Source organism: Pongo pygmaeus, chromosome 9, assembly GCF_028885625.2.
Source record: "Pongo pygmaeus isolate AG05252 chromosome 9, NHGRI_mPonPyg2-v2.0_pri, whole genome shotgun sequence".
In the NCBI taxonomy this organism is placed as follows: Eukaryota; Metazoa; Chordata; class Mammalia; order Primates; family Hominidae; genus Pongo; species Pongo pygmaeus.
Genome location: NC_072382.2, coordinates 85165829 through 85187856, shown reverse-complemented (window position 1 = coordinate 85187856; position 22028 = coordinate 85165829). Strand labels below are relative to the sequence as shown.

Sequence of the window (22028 nt, the reverse complement as noted above, 5' to 3'; positions counted from 1 at the left end):
CCTCAGACTATGTCTCTGGCTTGCAGATGTGTTTGCTCTTCACAATGTCGGCCTGTGGGGCAGTCATGTGGATGTGCTTCACAGACTGCCAACTACAGGGAGTACAATTCACCTGGATCCCAGCTGTAAGCTCTAAAATCTGAAATCTATTCTTGAGTTTACCCCAATGGCTCCTCTGAGCCAGTTACCTAGTGCTGCAGGGCTACTAAGGTGCGGCCTTTTCTGGGAGAAAAGGAGCTTCTCTGATGATCTCAGAGAAAAGCAATGAAGGATACTTCCAACCTATCTTCCTTCTTTCTCTCCTCCTCTTTGGGATCGGACTTGCATGGTGATCTAATGGCTCTTCTAGCCTTTTCTGGATGCTTCCCCATTTTCCCTCACAAGCATTTCCCCTAATAAAATTTTTAGATTTAATCCTGTCTTGACATCCGCTTCTCAGAGGACTTGGACTAGCACAGCCTAATATATATTTATTGATATAAATTCAATAATTTTCTAACATGTAAAAATTGATATTTTACTTAAGGAAATTTGATTCCTGGCTTCTCTGGGGTGTGGGGAGGGTAAGGCAATCATCCAGTAAGAAGACCCCATTTCAGAGAGGCAATAACCCATAAAAGCTGAATGGCAGGTTATCCCTTTAGATGAGATACGTTCTCAACCCGCACTTCTGTTTTGTTTCCAATATGAAGATCAGTTGTCGTTTACTCACATTCTTGCTCTATTGTTTTACCTCTCCTGGGATTACTTCACCCTCCTATATGTGTTTTCTGCCTTCACAGGCATTAGACTTTGAGATTTGTTGTTTTAAGCGCATCCTTGCATGAGAAGGAAGGAGTGAAGTGAGTCAGGTGTGGAAGTCCGAAAACCAATGAGGAGAAACTAAAGATGTTCTAAACTAGATAGTGATGGTAGAAGTCGAGAGGAGCTGGATGGATTTGAGGGGTATTTCAGGGGTAGAATCAACAAGATTTGAGTTTTAATAAAATGTAGTGACCGATGGGGAGGCAGGAGTCAAGGATGACTATCAGATTTCTTGCTGTGGTAATAAGAATTGATGAGCATTCTTGTTTCTTTCTTATTTTCAATACACAAACCAGTCTAAACAGACATCTCTGCTTTAATCCTTTTCAGAACACAAGCAGAGATGTCATTAGAAGTAGAAGATTTGATGGGACTACAAAAGAGGGACTAACTCCATTATTACCAGCTTACACTGGAAAAATGATCAACATATTTAGAAACTATGTTGGGAGCTAATAAGAAGTACACATTTGCTGCCAGTGGCATGTCGGATACATACTGTTACAGGACAGAAGACTGATGTTACTTAGAAATTTTGTAGTTGGAGTATCATTGACAACATCTTAAATAGGATCTTGAGAATTAACAGCTTAAATATTATATTTGATCCCATATTGCTCTCCTTGCTTTCTGACTCAATCCACCCAGTCTATTCTAAATTCAGCATTCTAAACGCACAATGCCCTTGAATTAATCATGGTAAAGCATCACATTTGTCATATTGCTCCTTACTCAGATAACCTAGTTTCTCCAGAAAACCCCATAATCCTAGGTCTGTCACTCAGAAAACTTTCTCATAAACCCTTACAGAGTTGTGGGGACCAAGGTAGATAACTTTGCTTAGAACTTTTTCCTGATATTCCTGCAATACCCCACCCTATTTTCTGGCCAGCATCTTGACTTCCTTAAGTAGGCAACTGTAAGGTCTAGCACAGTATCTGATATATAGAAAGCACTAAATGAGTGTTACCTACTACTTTTTTTCTGATGAAGTCAGTATTTTTTTTCTTTCTCTCCATTAACACCAACATATTTCTCAAACTGAAAAAGGCCCAAGCCTAACTAAGTCTTGATTTACATCTCCCAAACTGGTTTCCTCATCCTCACCACAGTCTTCTCATCTCATACACAGCATCCCTGTCCAGCTATGTGTCTCGTCACCTTTGATTCTTCTCTTTTCCACCCCTTCACGTTCCAGCCATCAGTAAGTCCTGTCATTTCTACCTTCAAATCATGCCTCAAATATTGCCATCCCCATTGCTATCAGCCTAGTTCAGATGCCATCAATTTCTGACCTGGACTACAGCAACTTGCCTCTCTGTTCTCCCCTTCAGCACTCTCCAATAAGTTTGTACACAATAAAAAGTATAATCTTAAACTAGATCAGATAATGTAATTCCCCTGTTTTAAGCCTTTTATGACCCAAAAACTTACTGTCCCCAGTGTCTGACCCCCTGCTACCCTCTCTTGCCTCAGCTCTTCCTTCCTTTTCTTACCACTGCATAGCTATTCTGGTCTCATTTTAGTTTCTTGGACAACTCAAGCTCTCTCTTTTCCTTAGGACTTAGCACATCTTGTTCCTCTACCTAAAATACTTAACTGCCACACTACCTCACATCATTCTCCTCATCTTTTCATTGTTCTCTCCTTCTACCCTAGGTCTTTCCTCAGTTTCACTGAAAATGTTAACCATTTTTTCTGTCTTTACTTTTTGTTTTTTAAATCTCTTTCTATCTTACTGGGAAACTGCAGTGTCAGCTACAGAGTACCCTGACCTGATCATCACTTCAATACACTCTTATAACTTGACCTTTACTATACTCACACGACTAACACTGAGTGCTGCTTTATCTCCAAAATATTGAACCCTGAAATCTGCCAATATCCACAGCCTGCTGCTCCCTCTTCCTTCCCCTGCTCTCTATAAATCTATGTTTTCACCTTATCATATCTCCATCTTTTCACCCTCTTCTGTTCTTCCAGTCTATGAGTATCTTCCTTGAATCTCATATTTTCCTATCTTTTCTAACATATTACTCATCACTTACAAAGTAAATCATATCTTATTCCCCAAGCCTCAGCCCTAAAGCAACCAAATCATCCCTTTAACTGTTCAAGATTACTAAGCTCTGTGGGAGAAAATCCCATAACATGCTGATGGCATCCCACCGTGGTGCTGCTTAGCAGACTCCAGCTGATCCGTAAGTGTCTCTCTCTTGCCTCAAAGCTGCAGCTCCAATCACTTTCAGCTTTACTTAAGTTTTCAACTTCATTCTAGACCTTTCCCCCTGTTGTTGTGACTTCTAAATATATGGAGTAAAGACATCTAATCAGTTAAGACTTCCTTCAGCTTCCTTCTCCTCTACCTTAAAATGACCTTTAATTTCTTCCACCTTAAAATACTACTATAACTTACCTGTAGGAACTCAGTTACTCTTATCTCAGAGAGCAAAGTATTCCTCCCCCTACCCATGGCTGAGTTATGCTGTGTCAAAAGTGAACTTATTTTTTCTAATGTTACACATGTTGTACAAGTGTAATGTGTGTGTGTGTGTGTGTGTACATGTGTATACATGCATATGCGCTCATTGCAAGATATGTTTATAAGGAAAAATTAAAGATGGAGTCCTCAACATGACAAAAGAAAAAGATCTACAATGCTGATAGTCAGTGAGAACCACTATTAATAAATTAATGAGCATACTTCCAAACTTTTGTAATGCATGCATATTGTAAAGTGAGATCAAAGTTTAAATCCTAAATTGTCTGCTACTTTATCTACAACTATTTTGTAAAGATCTTTTCATGTCAGCATAAAAACTTCTACAATACTGTTTTATTGTGGCTATACTAGACATGCTTGGGTCTCCTCCCTGCCGTCCTCCAAAATCTTTCCTCTGCTTTGTCTCCTTTTCGATACTGCTACATATCTCCCTTAAGGCTAAAACTCTCTCTCTTTCTCTCTCTCACACACATACAGTCTCACACACACACACACACACTCACACACACACACACTCTAAGGCTAAAACTCTCTCTCTCTCTCTCTCTGTCTCACACACACACACACACACTCACTCACACACACACAGATAATAATCTACTTTCACTGTGTTTACTTTTCTTTGCTTCTCAGGAGTTCTTTGGTCTACAATAATCTGGCATTCTTTCTTGGCCTATTTATTAAACTGCTTCCTCTCTACCATCCCCCATCTTGTTAAAGCATTTTTATGTAAACATTTACCAATCCCCAAATGAAGTATTCTCCTGATGGCTTTTCTACCCAGCAGCTTCCAGAAAAATACAATTTAATAGAACAAACTATGGGGCATCCTAAATGCAATTCCTGGAGATTGTATAATTGTGAAAAGGGCATTTCTTATTCCTGGACTAAGCGCTTTGTTCCAGGACACATACATTATTAGATAGCATTTAAAAACTAAATAAAAAATTTAAGGAAAAAAATATCTGTTTAGCAATAGTAGTTAGAAATGTCTGCATTATTTTCTCACCTTCACATCCTAGTAATAGACCTGGGGCTGTTCATCTTTAGATATCGTAACATGAGACAGAAAGTGGACGTGAGAAAGACTTTAAATAATTTTAACAAGTAATGTGTATGAAAAAGACACCTTTTTATTCTCTGTGCCACTCCAGATTTATTGTTCAAAGTAAAATGACTTCCGGGACAATTTGGAAGATTATTTGCCAACCAACAGACCTTTCTATCAAGGGACATTTTTTCTTCTGGCATGTAGCCTAAATAGTTCTTTATTTTAACTTCTTATTACCTGTTTTAATCTTTTTTGATATCTTTATTCCACCTACTTATATTGTTCGCTATCCTATTATTTTCATGGCCAATGTTCAAGTGGTAGACTAGTAATTTTCAATCAGAGTGCATTTCAGAAATTTACAGATTAGGGGCTGAGGTATATTATATTTGAAAACAACATATATATTGTTTTGCAGTATAAACTATATTAAAATAAACAAATGTCTTTGCTGGAGCAAATATGCAGAAGGCAAACTTGAATATTGATGATCGTTGGCAAGTAGCAAAAGGAACAGATAGGTGTTCCTGGGTTAAGGGAAGCATATAGGAATCTTGGAGTTAGTGAGAGGAATATACCATTTCAATATTTATCAAATAGAACATGGGTATTAAAATGTTAAAAGAACATTGTTTGAGTCTTTTTTTAATTTAGCTGTTTTTTATCCAAGTTTTCAATACTATAATCTAATCTTTCCCCCAAATTTAGTATTTCTAGCTAAGTTTTGTTTTAATGAAGAAAAGTAACATATATTATCAGTGTAGGTTAAAATGCATTAATCCATACTTGTTGGATCAATAAATAAGGCATGAATTAAAGAATACATTGTTTGACATCTATTCTCCCTTACTGTCCTCAAACTTGTAAGGACCCTTTAAACAGTGCTATGCATCAAACCAAAGGAATTGAACTAACATTGCTTGATCATCACCCATGTGCTGTGCTCAGCACTGTGCTGGTGCCTGTGTCATTTGAATTCATCTCATTATCTCCATTTGACAGATGATGAAACTAGACTCAAAGTCTAGTTTCGAAATTTATCCAATGCCACGCAGATATCAATGGCAGAGCCAGTATGCAAACCCAGGTTAAAATGACCCAGATCTATGTTTTTCCACTAAGCCGTACTACTTTATTAGAAATGTTTTGAAATATTTTCACGATACTGATAGAAGTTTAAATCTTTTCCAAAAATCCAATGAAGTGGTTCCTTATAACTAAAATTTGTATTACTTCCCTACCATTGAATTAGTTTTTGAACTCAGAAGAGACGATGTGATATAATGGAAAGAAAATAGTAATTGAAGTCTGACAAATCTGCTTTTAAATCTGAATTCACTATTTACTTGCTTTACATCTTTAAGTAAGTTACTTCACTCCTCTCAGCCTCAGTTTTTGTTTGTTTGTTTGCTTGTTGTTTGTTTTTCATTCTAATATATAAAAAGAGAATAATACAATCTACTACATAGGAAATTGTAAGAAACATAGATTAGTGTTTAGCATAGAATAAGCAAGCAATAAATGTTAGTTCCCTTAATAATACTTTTAGTATTTTACTAGGGGCTTTATAATTTTTTAGAATCCCCTTCTTATGTAGTTTAAATTATTTAAGCAATTTTACTATTATTAATTAAAGTTAATAATTTTCTTGTTAAAATTAAGTCATTTTAAATGTCTTCAGTGGCAATCATACTGTAATTAAAAGGTCGCTTTTTTCTCATATTTATGTAATCAACATTTTCCATTTTTATTAACAGCACTAAAATTTTATTTTATTTTTTATTTTTAACTTTTAGATTCTGGGGGTTCATGTGCACATTTATTAAAAAGTTATATTGCATGGTGCTGAGAGGTTTGGAGTACAATTGAACCTATCACCTAAAAAGTGAGGATAGTACCAGATAGGTAGTTTTTTAACCTTTTTACCTTTCCCTCCTTCTTCCCTCTTATATTTCCCAGTATCTATTGTCCCCATCTTTATGTTCATGTGTACCCAATGTTTAGCTCCCATTTGTAAGTGAGAATATGCAGTGTTTGGTTTTCTGTTTCTGCATTACTTAGGATAATGGCCTCCAGCTGCATCCATATTACTGCAAAGGATATGATTTTATTCTTTTTTTATGGCTGTGTAGTATTCCATGGTATATATGTACCACATTTTCTTTTAGTCCACCATTGATGGACACCTGGGTTAATTCCATGTCTTTATTATTGTAAAGCACTACAATTTTAATGACTCCAAACTATCCCCACATTCAGATAAATGTACCACAATATTTTAACCATTTCTCCATTATATGGATGTCAGTTTTCAGTTGTGTTTTTTTAACATTAGAAAAATAATGCAACAAGCCTTGAACACAAATATTTTCATGTTTCTCTGATTATTTCTTTAGGATAAAATCCTAGAATCAAATGATCAGGTCAAGCAGGGTTTTAAAGTAGAAAAATTCTAAAAATCAAAAAAATTCCTTGTCGGTAGAACATTATATATAAATGAATGTGATTATAATCTTACTACTTATTTTCCTCTTTTTTATTATATATAACCCCATTTTGAGAGAAATTTTCATTTGGGAAATAAACTTTTAATAAAAGTGGGGCTTTCCCAGAGACATTATATTTATAATATTTGTAAAATGTCTTTCCTTTTGGTGGATTCTCTCTCTGAGAGGAGATGGTGTGCAGAACATGAAACAAGAAGTTTCATTTGGCTAGAAAATGGGTTTGTGCTTGTGAGGAAGAGTCAGCAAATGTGAACAATTAGGAGAAAGAATGGTCCATGTCAGTGACATTCATCTGTCATGGAATCTTCCCAACTGCAAGGACACAGCAGCCCACCCAGAACCCTTTACAAGGTCTGCCCTTACCAGCCTGGCACCTCGAAGTTTCCATTGACTGCATCAGGGATCAACAATCGGTTAATTAGTCACAATTTTCAGGATCTAAGAGTGTCAACCAGGGGTCTGCCTGTTCACATGGAGAGATTGCTGCTCAGAGAAGAGAGGAGCTGAGATCTGTCCCTGCAGCTGGCAGGCTCTGGGACAATTGTCAGGGGATTGAAGTGATTCAGCCATAGAGAGCAGCAGGCAGCAATTTCACTGACACTTTTGCATCTGTCCCTCTCTCTGCTAAATGCTGCTGGCTGGTAGCAAAGGCTTAAAAGGGAAGGCTGGAAGAGAACAATAAAGGGAGGTGAAAGCTCTTTAAATCATTTCCTTAGCTGAATTCAGATGAATCTCTTGTAAAGAACCATGATGATTGGCCAGACCCAGCTGGTAGACTATTTTAATTGAAACACAAAAGCTTTCAGGGATGCTTTGGGACCAGAAACATAGGGCAAGTTACATTCTGTCTCTACCTACCTAGTTTCCACTGTGAATTTCCTAAATATATTCATTCTTTTCCTCAGAGTGGGTCTGGGGACAGGGGAATGTATATTAGAAAATGCCAGAGCCACAGTTTCCTCCTTATTGTAGTCAATTCAAAAGAAAAACAGTGGTTAAATGTGTCTAGGTTGTTATCAAATCTATTATTTCAAAGACATATTGATTCACAGACTAAGTTTCAAGAATTTGACAGTGATCTACTTCCCCAACTAAATGTCCCTAAAACATCCCCTTTTCTCTGTTGGCAAGAGCAGACTTCCTATATCTAGCCAGAGTCCCAAAAGAATCCTTTAAAATCATCTAGTTTAACCTTTCAATAAATGCCTGGGTCCCTCATGCCCAGTGACTAGCCAAATACCTCCTGAGTGAAGGATCCTCTATCCCTTACAGAGTAGTGCATCTCCAATCTGAACAGTTGTATCTTATTAGTCAGCCTTTAGCTGCACCACAGTTTGAATGCCTGAGCTTTCTACTTTTTTATTCTTGTGATGACATAGAGCAAAATGGCTTCTACTTCCATATTGTATTCCTTAACACATTGTAGATTTCTTCTGTGGCCTTTTTGAGTCTTCCTGTTAGGGCTCAAACATTCTCAGTAGGCTTGTTTTTCTGTTAATTCATTCATCAAGTATTTATTGTAAATACTATGTGCTAGACAAGGCTCCAAAAAAACAAAGATGAATACTACACAATTCCTGCCTTCTGCAAGCCCAGTTTAAAAGAAAGACAGACTCAGAAACAGACAACTACAAAATAACACAATGCATAATGTAAGTAAGCATAAAAACCTGCAAAAACACAGAAATGTGATCTATCTAGAGACGGGTTGGGTGATAATTTCGTATTAACTTGAGCAGACACCATCTGAGCCACATCTTCAAAAATGGGAAGAAGTGAACTAGTCAAGGAGGAGATGTGAAGTTTCTGGTAGAGAAAACAGCATAAATAAACACCAAGAGATGAGTTATAGTGAGGTCTGTGCAGTAAAGAGTCTGCAGTTCACTTCAGTGTTCCTGGGGGGTAAAGTGTGAAGCTGAAAATAAAGTTGACAAGGTTAAGAGTTAGATCATGAATATCTTTCTCACATGACAAAGTTTTGAGTACACTCTCCAAACATGTTGACAGTATCAGGAGAAAGCATTTGGGTGTCACCCAATCTCTGCTTGCCTCCTTCCCTACTCATTAATCAAGACATTATTATCCCTGAGATGCTAACTACAGTGAGACCAATACACTCTAGTTGATGTACTTAGAGCTTGACCCAAATTACATTGAAAATACTCATCGTCCCATTTTTTCCTTCCCAAACCTCTGGATCTTAGAGAACTGCCTCACTAAGTCCCCTAAACACTATCTCCATGGCTACATACTTGACAATGCAGTTGAGATTATACAGTACGTGAAATATACTGATCACTAGATGCCAGAGTATCATTGCTTTTTTTGCTATGCTTTGAATATCCATGAAGGCAGAAACCATCTGGCCTTAACCTCTGCAGTCTTAGTTTAGAGTCAGTTGCATAGGAAATGCTCAACCAATACTAACACAGTCATTTGGTGTCAGAAAGTATTTAAAATCCAAAATGGTTTCTTGTATACTCTGCTCTTGTAAATTTCGTGATTAAGGTACATCTATCCAATTCTTCTTGCTTTCTTTGTTCCAACTTTATTGTCTGTTCCTTGGGTGTGGCATACCCTTTCTCACCTAAGGGCTTTTACGCAAGTTCTTCCCTCTATGTCAAAATGTTCTTCTCTATGTCACCAAGTCACTGTGTTTGGTTCTCTTACCCACTCCTACACTCTGCATTTCCCCTTCATGTGCCTTATAAACTGACATATTTACTTCTGTAGCTCCAGGGCTTAGTCTAGTGCCAGGTGCAGAGATCGTGTTTAATAAATATTAAATAATTTCATGATTATATGACTGCTAATAAGTAATAACTCTGTTCAGTGAACACTGGACTTTTTCAAAGAGCAAACAGAATTAGAGAAAACATCAGAAGTATAAAGACATGGGATTTTAGTTGCCATAGCTGAATTATTCATTTCACCCTTTCAACATATGTAATAAATATACAATTGTAAAAACAACCCTCTGGAAATGAGTTTTATAAATTTAGTCAATAAGAATTGCTAAACATTACCTTGACATTTGCAGTGGTATAGGTATCAAGTTATAGCTGATCTTATCTTGACATTGAACCTTTCTGACTAATCAAGCACCCTAATTAATTTCTCTGAAATAACTACTGAATTCATAGTCCTCATCTCTTTTTACCCAAGAGTGGAAATTAATCAAATGATCATAAATTTAGTAAGCTATATTTGTTGTAAGAATATGTAGAGAAATTTAATATCCAGTGACAAGGGACTGGTTAAATAAGTAATATGTGACCTTGATGAAACATGACTAGCCATTTAAGATGAATAATTATAAAGACTGCCTAGCTATACAGAAAGGACTTAAAATAAAATGTGATTTGGAAAAAATTACAACACAACCATGAAAACATATGTAGCTGTGGAGATGGGAGATGGGGAGTAAAGGAGACTATAGAAGTAAGAAATAAATAATATGGTTTGTGGATTTGGGGGGACTTTTAATTATGCCTTACATACAAATTTTAGAAAGATATGTATCCTTTAGAGATATATATATATATATATATATCCTTATATATATATCTTTAGATAGAGATGTGTATATATATATGTATATACACATATATATATGTATATATGTATATACATATATATATATACACACACAGGATATCAGTTACTATAATCTACAGGAGTAAATGTAAAGGCTTTATTAGAATACAAACTACTCAGATTTACATGCTGCCGCACTATTGCACGCCTTTTCTATTGCTATTGCAAATTAAAGCCTGTTTATTGTTGAAAAGTATCTTTCATGTATTATGATTCTAGAAGGGGGCCTTGTCTTCTGAAGTGGAAGTTTTCTTTACTTAGAAACATATTATTTGACAGATAGTGACATTAGAACAATACCAGAAATAAGAAAATGAAACACCCAAGTTCACTCTTCTATTAAATCAAATTCTTTCATGTAACTTTTTTCTTCCTCTTTCATATAAATGTATAATTTTTACAATTGACACTCTAATGATTCTTTATATTTTTTCATATTACACAATTTGTAAGTTTTTATTTCCTGCTTCATAAATGTGATTTTAATTGCTGCATAAAGGAAGCAATTTTTAAAAGAAAAATATAATGCTCTTGCATTCTTACAGTGCAGGAATAAACCTCAGTGTTTCTCCTGACCTTCCTTTGTCTGCTAACCGTGCACTTTATGGTTTAGCATACAAGACTGTTGTCACCTGATTTCCATTTGACTAGTAACATGATAACGCAGAGTGCAAGAGGAACTAGGTTTTAGGTGACAGACACATCATTTAATATCTGCTTTTTGTTTCTACAGGGGAATTCTGGCCTGGGATTCAGTATTGCTGGGGGGACAGATAATCCCCACATTGGAGATGACCCTGGCATATTTATTACGAAGATTATACCAGGAGGTGCTGCAGCAGAGGATGGCAGACTCAGGTAAAGATCTGAAACATTAGAATGATTTTGAAAGTAAATCTGCTGCATTAATGAGACACATTTGTACCTTTGAAGAATAATAATTCTACAAAAGTTCTGTACTTGAAAGATTTTTAAGGCAAGCTTCCTGAAATGACTTTGCAGATCTCTTGCTACTGATTGAATTTCAATAGTGTTTGATTTGTGTTTGTTGGTGGCTACCACATTGAACATTGGGCCAGGCACTGTGAGGAGGGGATGAAGATAAATCTTTTGTTTGGATGAGGCCTTCAGTCTAGTTGGAAAGAACATAAATATGAACTAATGGGCAAATAATATAATTATCAAAACGATACACTATAAGTAGCATTAGCAAGTAAAGCAATATTATAGATAGTGTATGTATTCTGAGATTCAGCAACCATTTATAGGGCTTTCTCTAGGCATTTAGAGCGGGAAAAAGAGTCTAAAAAAACCATTCCCTGGGAAGATTTCCTCTGAGTCTTGAATGATAACTAAGATTTCACTAACCCTACAAATCTGAGTGGGAACACAGAGAAAAGAACAAGTTGCCCCTCAGAAAAAAAAGGAAACTAGCTTGATTTGGATGAAGAGCACAGGGTGGCCTGGCTCAGTGGCTCACGCCTATAATCCCAGCACTTTGGGAGGCCAAGGCACATGGATCACTTAAGGTCAGGAGTTTGAGACCAGCCTGGCCAGCATGCCAAAACCCCATCTCTATTAAAAATACAAAAAGTAGCTGGGCATGGTGGTGGGTACCTGTAATCCCAGCTACTCTGGAGGCTGAGGCAGGAGAATGGTTTGAGCTTGATCCCAGTGAACCGAGATCATGCCACTGCACTCCCACCTGAGTGACAGAGTGAGTCCATGTCTCAAAAAGCAAAAAAAAAAAAAAAAAAAAAAAGGCACATGGTGAGTTTAGGTTGATGGAGGGAGTGTAGCCAGGTACTTCTCGGTGATAGAGAGTAGTAGCTGCTTGAGCTGGGCTACTTTCTTTAAGGAACTTAATTGTGGGAAATAAGAGTTACCCTCATGGGTAAATAACATAAAATGCTATGAGATCAAAACCTTAGCTAAAAGGCACTATAAGTTGGAAAAATTAGGAGAGATTTTTCAGGAAGAATAACATGCCCTAATGTCATTTTAGCACCCCTACTAGGTTGTAAATCCCTTCAGGCCAAGCAGTTACATATGTATAAGTGGCTCAATAAAGTCTTGCTGAAGAAATGAATTTTTGAATAAGTAAATAAATAAAGTGGAAAAGAGGAAGAAGTGAAAATTAATGTGGGAGGTAAGATAGGAAGGATATGTTAAATACAAAATGTTCAGACACTTGTTAATGACTGTAAGGAAGAGTTCATTCAAGAGGGATCACTGCAATGGAGATTTTGCAGTAGAGGAGAGAGATTGGTCTTAACTCTGAATACAAAAAGCATAAGTGAAGATGTATAGCCAAAGAGCTGTGGAGTGGGGGTGGCAGTTAGTGCGTGGAAAATTACTGAAGAAAACGTCAAGGGTAACAGGAATTCTGGCTAAAGGGACTTGGCAGGATTCTTGTTGAAGGCAGGCCAAGCTGATAAATTATCAAAGGTATGGGATAAGGAATTTGATCGGATACCAAGGGAGAGAAATTTTTGATAAACTGACTCAGCAGGATTCTTGCTAAAACTGGGCTAACGAGGCCAAATAAAAAGCCTAAGGTCAAGGCCTAATTGAGAATAGGACCCAGAGAAGCCTGACTCAAATTTAATCAAGGACAGAGTCTTATTAAATAAAGCAAGTGAAGTCCTGTAGGTAAGAATGACTTTAGCGTGCATGGAGCCACATTGAGGACTGTGACTTAAAGAGCTGAAATGTAAGCTTCATAGCATTTCCTCAGTCTGTTTTTTCATTAAGCATATAAGCTACTTTGCTGTTTTTCTTATGAATCAACCAAAGATACTTTTATTCCTTATCCAGTTTTTCTGATGTAGTGATTACTTTTGACAGCTGCATGTTACAGCTTGAGGAAGAGAATCACATTTTTTTTTTTCGGGTACATGTGCATCTTTTATCAACAAAAAAGATACTCCCACATGAAATAAGCTTTTTGACAGTAGAATTTTTAAGCTGAATTAACTAAATTAATTTCTGAATGAGGACATATCCCCACTAGAGTGAAAGGTTTGAAAAAGATGCTGTGTAATTCTATGAGTCATGGTGGGGATTCTGTTTGCTAACACTGGACCCTAAAGAAGCTCCATTTTTAAAGTTCAGAAATAGACTTGTTAGAGGATAATTTAGAAATTATCTCTAAATTGTCATTATGGCAGTCCATAATCATAATTTTTAACCACTCTGTTTAACTACAAGATGGGGAGAACCTCCACCCTTTAACCAAATTCTGGCTCTAAGCTTGAAATAGATTTTATGTTATATGTTTGCTCTACAATTAAGAATGAAAAGTGATATCTCTGAAAGTGCCAGCATTCTTTGCCTGCAAACATGGTGGCAGCCCCATGCCTACAGAGGTAAAGCAAAGTTCTGCTGTGCTAGAAACTTCGTTCATAGATGAAAAGATAATATTGATAATGAAAGTTAACATTTCTTGAGATTTTATCATGTGCAGGACATTGTGCTAAGATACAGAGATGTCAGATGTAGACACACACACACACACACACACACACACACACACACAAAATCTTCTACTTCAGTAGCCATATAAGTAGGTACTATTATTGTGGCCATAATAATAAGGACTCAGAAAATTAAGGCTTAATGATTTTAAGATCACCCAGCTAGCTTTGATCACATTAAAAATCCAGTTCTGAATGTCACTTAGGTATTCTCTAAACTCTCATGTGTTGATAGAATTCCTACATCATGTGGTCTCTGCCTAAAAACTCCCAAAGGTAAAGTTTTCACAATGTTAAGAGGTAATCCTGAACATAACAGAGTTTGTTATTTTTCTATTGAGCCACAGTTTCCCTTTTTTTGGCCTCTACCCAATGGTCCTCATTTTGGCTTCCTGGAGCCAGGGCCATGGCCTATGACTATGTATATGAATATTGCCTACTAAGGTTGTACAATAAACAACCTGCAAAATTTTGTACAGTGCTTCTAACTAGAGCAACAAAATTCACCTTCTCCCTAATCCCCATTACAGTCTTTGCCTATGTGAAGGCAGCTAATAAGTATAATTTTCAGTATTTGGCAGGTGGTCTAGTTCAAGACATACATTTTATGGAGGGGGATTCTGCAGCTCAGAGGAGTGACTTATCCTGAGGCATAAATCATTTGGGGATCCTATTTAACTAAAATCCAAATGTCCTGACTCAAATAATTAAGATTCTTAGGTAGTGCTAAGAGACAATAACACCAAAGCCTCAAATAAGCCTGACTAAGTCTTTTCTCACTGTGATAGGAACACTGAGGCTGGACCAACAAGTCGTGAAGAGTATGTTTTATCTCACCATTAGTCCTTAAGGACATGGGAGAAGGACATTGTAATTAGCTCTGGAAAGATGTGGGTTCTAACTTCTGTATATAACACGATTGACCTTGGACACAAGTTAAACTCACTTAATAGCTATTTTCTCATTTGTAAAGCAGTGACAATAGTACCTACTTCACTGAGATGTTCTGAGGTGAGATAACCAAACTCCTTAGCTATGGCAGGCACATAATTGGTACTCAATAAATTTTACCACCATTTTCCCCTTTCTCCTTACCTTCCCTCTCTGTCTCTAAGCAGTTTTTCCTCTCCTCTTGCCTCTGTTCCTTTTCTTCTCTATCCCCTTTCCTATTATACCTTCTACCTTTCCTTCTGCAGTCTCCTTTCGCCCTCTGTAGTCTCCTTTCGCCCTCTGTGTTCTTCCCTAAGTTTCCTGTCCCTATTTTTCACATACTTTTTTTTTCTCTTGGTCATAACATGGAATTAAAGACCATTTTTAAAAAATAGGTATGGTGCAAAGAACGGTTCTATACTTCTGTTCTCAAGTTTATAATGTAAGCCACTGAATCTGCTATGTTTCCTTTGCTTAAAAAAAGCCCTATAAATTAAACATAGTTTTCTTTTATGTAAACAAATCCTTTGGTGTTTCCTTTGAGTTAGAGACACTTAAATTTCTTTAAAATGTACCTTTGCATTATGAATTGCTATGGCCTTAACATTTGTATCCTCCCAAAATTCATCTGTTGAAAGCTAATCCCCAATGTAATGATATCAGGAGGTGGGGCCTTTGAGAGATGATTAGGTTCTGAAGGTGGAGTATTCATGCATGTCTTTGTAAGAGAGGCCCTGGCTTATACTAATGCCCTCATAAAAACTTCCTTGTCCCTTCCTTTATGTGAGGACATATCTAGAAGGCGTTATCTATGAACCAGGAAGAGGGCCGTCACTAGACATCAAATCTGCCAGTGCCTTGGTTTATAGGCCATTTAGTTTATGATATTTTATTATATAATAGCCCAACAGACTAAGACATAAATTATATTTTTGACAGTTAAATGACACTAACATTTACAGAGAAGCTAAGGTCCAGAGAGACAAGGTGATGGGTTTGCTCCAAGGAGAGTAGTAAATCTAAACTCTTAATTAGTGGTTATGTAATAATCAGATCAAGAATAATAATCCTAATAATAAAGACCAATACAGTGCTTACAATGTGCCAAGTCATTTTCTGGCACATTAGCTCATTTAAAGTGTTAAATGACTCAATAAAACTCATACTATTATTTATTACCCATTTTTCAGATAAGAAAATTGAGGAACTGATAGGTTAAGCAACTTCCCTAAGTTTGTACTGCTAGTAAATATTGGAGCCAGAATTTGAATGTAAGCAGTTTGACTCCAATGTCCATGTTTTTATCTTCTAAACTATAATGCAGAAAAACAACAACAGTGACACTTAAAAGACCCACTGTGGTAAGCATCATTCTAAATGCCACTCACGGATAGGCACGATGGCTCATGCCTGTAATCCCAGCACTTTGGGAGGCTGAGGCAGGTGGATCACTTGAGATCAAGAGTTCAAGACCAGCCTGGCCAACATGGTAAAACCCCATCTCTACTAAAAATACAAAAATTAGCGGGGTGTTGTGGTGGGCACCTGTAATCCCAGCTACTCAGGAAGCTGAGGCAGGAGAATGGCTTGAGCCAGGGGACAGAGGTTGCAGTAAGCTGAGATCGCACCACTGCACTCCAGCCTGGGCAACAGAGCAAGACCCCATCTCAAAATAAATAAAAATAAAAATAAAAATGCCACTCCCCAAGATTCTCTACCACAATCCATAGAACCTGTGACTATGATGAGATGTCACTCCTATGATTTTTATATGGTATAATTTACCTTAAAATAGGGAGAGTATACACGTGAGCCTGGTCTAATTACATGAGCTCTTAAAAGTGGAGACTTTTCTCAGGCTGGTGGCAGAAGTTAAAGAGATTTGAGATGTGTGATGTACTTGACACGTTGTTGCTGGCTTGAAAATGAAGGAGGCCATGCGAGAAAGAATAAGAATGGCCTCTAGGAGCAGACAGAGGCCCCCAGGCTGACAGCCAACAATGAAGCAGGGACCTCCGTCCCACAAACTCAAGGAACTGAATTGCGACACAACCATATGAGCTCGGAAGAAGAGCCTGAACCTTGAGGTGAGAATGCAGCTCAGCTGACATCTTGATACAGACTTGTGAGAACTTAAGCAGAGATTCTGGCCACACTGTGCTAGACTTATGACATACACCAATAGTGAGCTAATAAATAGAAATAGTTTCAAGTTGGTAAGTGTGTGGTAATTTTCTTTCTTTCTTTCTTTCTTTTTTTTTTTTTTTTGATGGAGACTCACTCTGTCGCCCAAGTTGGAGTGCAGTGGCACAATCTCAGCTCACTGCAACCTCCGCCTTCTGGGTTCAGGCGATTCTTCTGCCTCAGCCTCCTGAGTAGCTGGGACTACAGGTGCCCGTCACCACGCCCAGCTAATTTTTGTATTTTTAGTAGAATCAGGGTTTAACCATGTTGGCCAGGCTTGTCTCGAACTTCTGACCTTGTGATCCGCCTGCCTCAGCCTCCCAAAGTGCTGGGATTACAGGTGTGAGCCACTGCACCCAGCCAGTTTGTGGTAATTTTCTAGGAAACAATTCTAGGAATCCTGGAATCATTATGAAAAACCTTCTTGTGTGTGCAAAATCATAGCCAATATAAAGTGACAGTGCAGACTAAAGGCACAGATAAAGTGAGAAGTGACTTCCTCCCTAAGTAGATCAGACTTCAAATCAAGTTCCAGTCTTAGTTGTTCTTTCTCCTATATCTCATAAAAGATATAGGAGAAAGAACACAATATTTGGAGTCAAAGACCAAGATTTCAGGTACTACTTTCTAGCTATGTGACTTTGGGCCCCTTTTTAAGCTCTCCGTTCTTCAGTTTCCTCACTGGTACATTGTAGATAGGAACATATATCTCAAGAAGGTATAGTAAGATTACATGAAATAGTGTTTGTAAAGGAATTATGTAAAAGGCAAGGCCTGCAATACAACTCTGTTATCTACAGAGCCAGCTATTTAGCAGAATGCTGAACCTGAGCCACAAGTCTGTGGCAGCCAGGGATGGACACTGTGGTAGGCAAAATTCTAAGATGCCCCCTAATAACCTACATCCCTTTCCTTCTAATGTGGACAGGACTTGTGAATATGATCAGATTCAATTCCATGATTATGCTACTTTATATGGCAAAAGGGACTTCACAGATGTACTTAAGTCCCCTAATCATTTGACTTTGATTTAATCAAAATGGAGATTATCCTGATTCAGACTGACCCATGTAATGAGACTTTTAAAAACAGAGAGATTCTCTTACTGGCATGGATGAAGCAAACTTCCATGTTGTTAAAGAACCTATGGGGGTGCTGTGTAGCGAGGACCTGAAGGCATCCTTTAGGTACTAAGTAAGTCCCCAGCCTACAGCTAGCAAGATAGAAGACGTCAGACATACAGTCACAAGGAATTGATTTCTGCAGATTGCCACATGAGCTTATAAGAGAACCCCAAGCTCCCAAAATGAATACAGTCCAGCTGACACATCAGTGCATGCAGCCTCGTGATACCAAAAGTAGAGGACTCCTCTGGGTCACGTCTGGATTCCTGACCTGCTGAAATTCTGAGATAATAAGTATATGTTGTCTTAAACTGATTAATTTGTGGTAAATTATCATGTAACAATAAGAAACTAATATAGACATAGAAATTCTGGACCCTAAAATTCCGTTAAACTGGGCTGCAGAGTAGCTTGCTGTTGCAGGTCTCCGGTAACACTGTCACACCCAAAAGTTCGGAAACACTGATCAGACCTCATGACTGGATTTGGGACTTTCTAATACCTAAAGGCAAGAGGCCAAAGCACAATCAATCAAAAGCAAGGGGTGGACCCATGCCAGTAAAAGGGAGGAATCTAGTCCCTCTGGTGGAGGGACAGCAGAGATGGAGACTGAGACCTGTTTTACATCTAATGGCTGGAGATGTGAATCTGAGCTGGAGTGAGGGAGACAGCCAGAAACTGCAGGGAAAATGTGAGATGAGGGCTAAGTCAAGAGGCAAGGCAAGAAGAGCACATGGTGGTTTAGATGAATTTCTCTGGACAGTGACCATTTTCTGATAGAACTTCTTTTTAAATAGAACTTTTTGGGTATGTGTGTTTATGGGTATGTGATATTTGTCCTTTGTGTAATAAATATAAAATAAAGAAGAGTAGACAAAGACTAAGCAAAACACAGCACATTCATTTTTGCACTACACAAAGCTAATCACTAGTAACATTTTTGTACATGTCTTTCTGTTATTTTTTGCCTTTTAAACTTAGTTTAGATCATACTCTATATGATATTTAATTTTTGTTTAACTTCGCTTAACCTTGGTTCAGAGACCTTTCGTTGTATCAATAAAAAAGCATTTGCAAATAATTTAATTGCTATAAAGTGGCATATTTAGCCATTCACATTGTTAGGAATTTATTTTCAGTTTATGAGCATTTTAAATATATGGACATCTTTTGGAAAACATTATTAACCTTGTACCTCATTATTCCCTTAGGATATATTTCTGCTGTAGAATTTCTGAACCTGATAGAATGAACATTTTAAAACCTTTTGGTGCATGTTACCAAATTTCTTTCCAGAAATATTCTACCAAATTTTACTTTTACCAACAATGTTGGAGAGGTCCTACTTTGCAATATGTTATCAGTGTTGCATGTGGTTTCACATATGTAATTTTGGCATACACATATGTCCAAGGCAAACAATGGTATATTTCCTTGCTTTGCTTTGCATTTACTTGATTAAGAGTAAGATGAAACTTTTAAAAAATGTTACTTGTCATTTGTGTTTTGTCTTCTAGAGTAGTCATTAAAATTTGATAGCATTACCTATCTTTTTTTTTTTTTTTTTTTGAGATGAAGTCTCACTCTTGTCACCCAGGCTGGAGTGCAATGGTGCGATCTTGGGTCACTGCAACCTCCGCCTCCTGGGTTCAAGCGATTCTCCTGCCTCAGCCTCCCGTGTAGCTGGGATTACAGGTGCCTGCTACCATGCCCAGCTAATTTTTGTATTTTTATTAGAGACGGGGTTTCACCATGTTGGCCAGGCTGGTCTTGAACTCCTGACCTCAGGCAATCTACCTGCCTCAGCCTCCCAAAGTGCTGGGATTACAGGCGTGAGCCACCGTGCCCGGCCAGCATTACCTATCTTTAAGCAGTATTTAAAAAGAACATTAGGTTTTCTTTCAGATCAAAATAGATATACATCCATGATATGAAGAATGATTTTTATTTCTTCACTTGTATTTGAATTATAAAAATGCCCTCTGTGTAGTTTGAAGTCCCAGAATTGCCAGGGACCAATATTGATACGTCATCCTGGGGAAGAGCTATCACATGACAGCCTCCACTTGGCAATGCAGCAATGACATTTTACACAAGAGTGCGTTTATTAAAGGCATCCACAGCACAAAAACAGCATGTAGAAACAGGCAGAAAAGACGGCTGCTTGCCAATTTCCTGACAAGTGACACAATTTAATCTCTTAGCCTTCAGCACAATCATTTCTACTCCCAGACAAGATATTAAAAAAAAAAAAGTTTTATTTTCTTTAAATCCATTGCTTCATTTATTACTTCCCTGTCTGTTTACAGGTAAGGTTGTCTTTGTCCTCATAAAAACCAAGACAACATACATGTTTATTTCAAACAAAAATAATGATTATACTGAGGTTTGACTGTACTGACAAAGTTGAGAGGTCAAGGACGAATGTTTCAAGATTGCAGTTCTTGTGTATAAACAACAACATTGTCCTTTGGCTGTCCTTTGACAATTCATTCTTTTGCTTTTTCATTAATGTATATCCACTAACTCACTGATGATTTTAAAATAAAAACATGATGAGAAAGACAGAAAGGGAGGGGAGGAAAAGGAAACACAGGGGAGGAAAAGAAGGAAGAAAAATGATTGGTAATCAACAGGAGATGAAGGCTTAGAAATGGAAAAGATAAAGCTCAACTTGGTTTTTTTGTTTGTTTGTTTTTTGTTTTCTGTGCAAATGAGAAGCACCAAACAGAGGAAAGGAAGTAACTTCCAGGCATCACAGTCTGACACTTACTCCCAAGACCCACTTATCAATTGTTTAAGAAAATGAAAGATTTCTAGGAAGTGGAAATAGCATAAGAGATTGCTAAATTCTTAGAGTACCTCTCCATACTGAACTGTCATGAGTTTGGGTGATTGCAAATAAAAAAACCCCACAAGTCACAACATCCAACCTGTCAATTTCCACTGTACCCCAACTGATTGTTGCACTAAATGACTGTGATCATGTTAAATGTTTTATTCAAAGGCAGAGACTTCTAGTGCTTCCAAATCCAAGTAGACTTTTATTTCATCATTGTTTTGTGGTCAAAGCAGGATACAAGCCCAGCTGTTGCTCTGCATAGGAAGACCTTCATGAGAAGGGAGACTTTATTACCTAGTATAAATGATAACAGTGCTCTCTTTAGAAAGATGTATGATGCAAATCTCAATGGACTCATTCTTATGGATTATTTTTTCCGTCTCTCCCAACAAAAGTGAAAAGCATTGAAGGGTAACAACCCTCTCTTTTGATTTTCTCTATCCATAATATCAGCCCTAGTTATATTTATAGAGTACTTGGACAAGAAGAAAATCACCTAGCAAGTGGTTCTATGGTGACTGGCAATCGACAAGTCCCCAACAATTTAGTATTATGTTACACAAGAAAATCTCTATACAAGAAGAATAATTTCAGCTGCACATCTGGTAGAACATCAGGCACCCACAAGTAGTCTTTCACAGCTGGAGTTTTCCTATTTCTGTCAACTGCCATATATTCCAATAAAGGAAATCCATCTATGAGTTGACTGAAATATTAATAACTTTGTGGCAAACGTGACTTGTTGGATTTTCGTTGTTTTTTTTTCTCTAGCAAATTCTATCGAGACTTCTGGATATATACGTGCATAAGAATGTAATTGGCCCGCTATCTCATACTGTAGACAAATATTAATTAAATGGGATCATAGACCTACATGTAAGAACTAGAACTATAAAAGTCTTAGAAGAAAATGTAGGAGTAAATCTTTATGAACTTGGCTTAGGAAGTGGTTTCTTTATATGACACAAAAAGCATGAGTAACAAAGAAAAAATAGATAAATTGGAGTTCA

The 22028-nt window shown here is 37.3% G+C and overlaps 1 protein-coding gene across 16 annotated transcripts in view; it reads left to right on the top strand.

The window, feature by feature from the left end:
* Positions 1 to 22028, top strand: part of DLG2 (discs large MAGUK scaffold protein 2) — a 2182864-nt gene that overhangs the window by 1531261 nt on the left and 629575 nt on the right. For all 16 annotated transcript variants that reach the window (XM_054441573.1, XM_054441571.1, XM_054441577.2 and 13 more), the window contains one exon: positions 11196 to 11320. In XM_054441573.1, coding sequence (XP_054297548.1) covers positions 11196 to 11320 — 125 coding nt within the window. The remainder of the gene's footprint in view (positions 1 to 11195; positions 11321 to 22028) is intronic.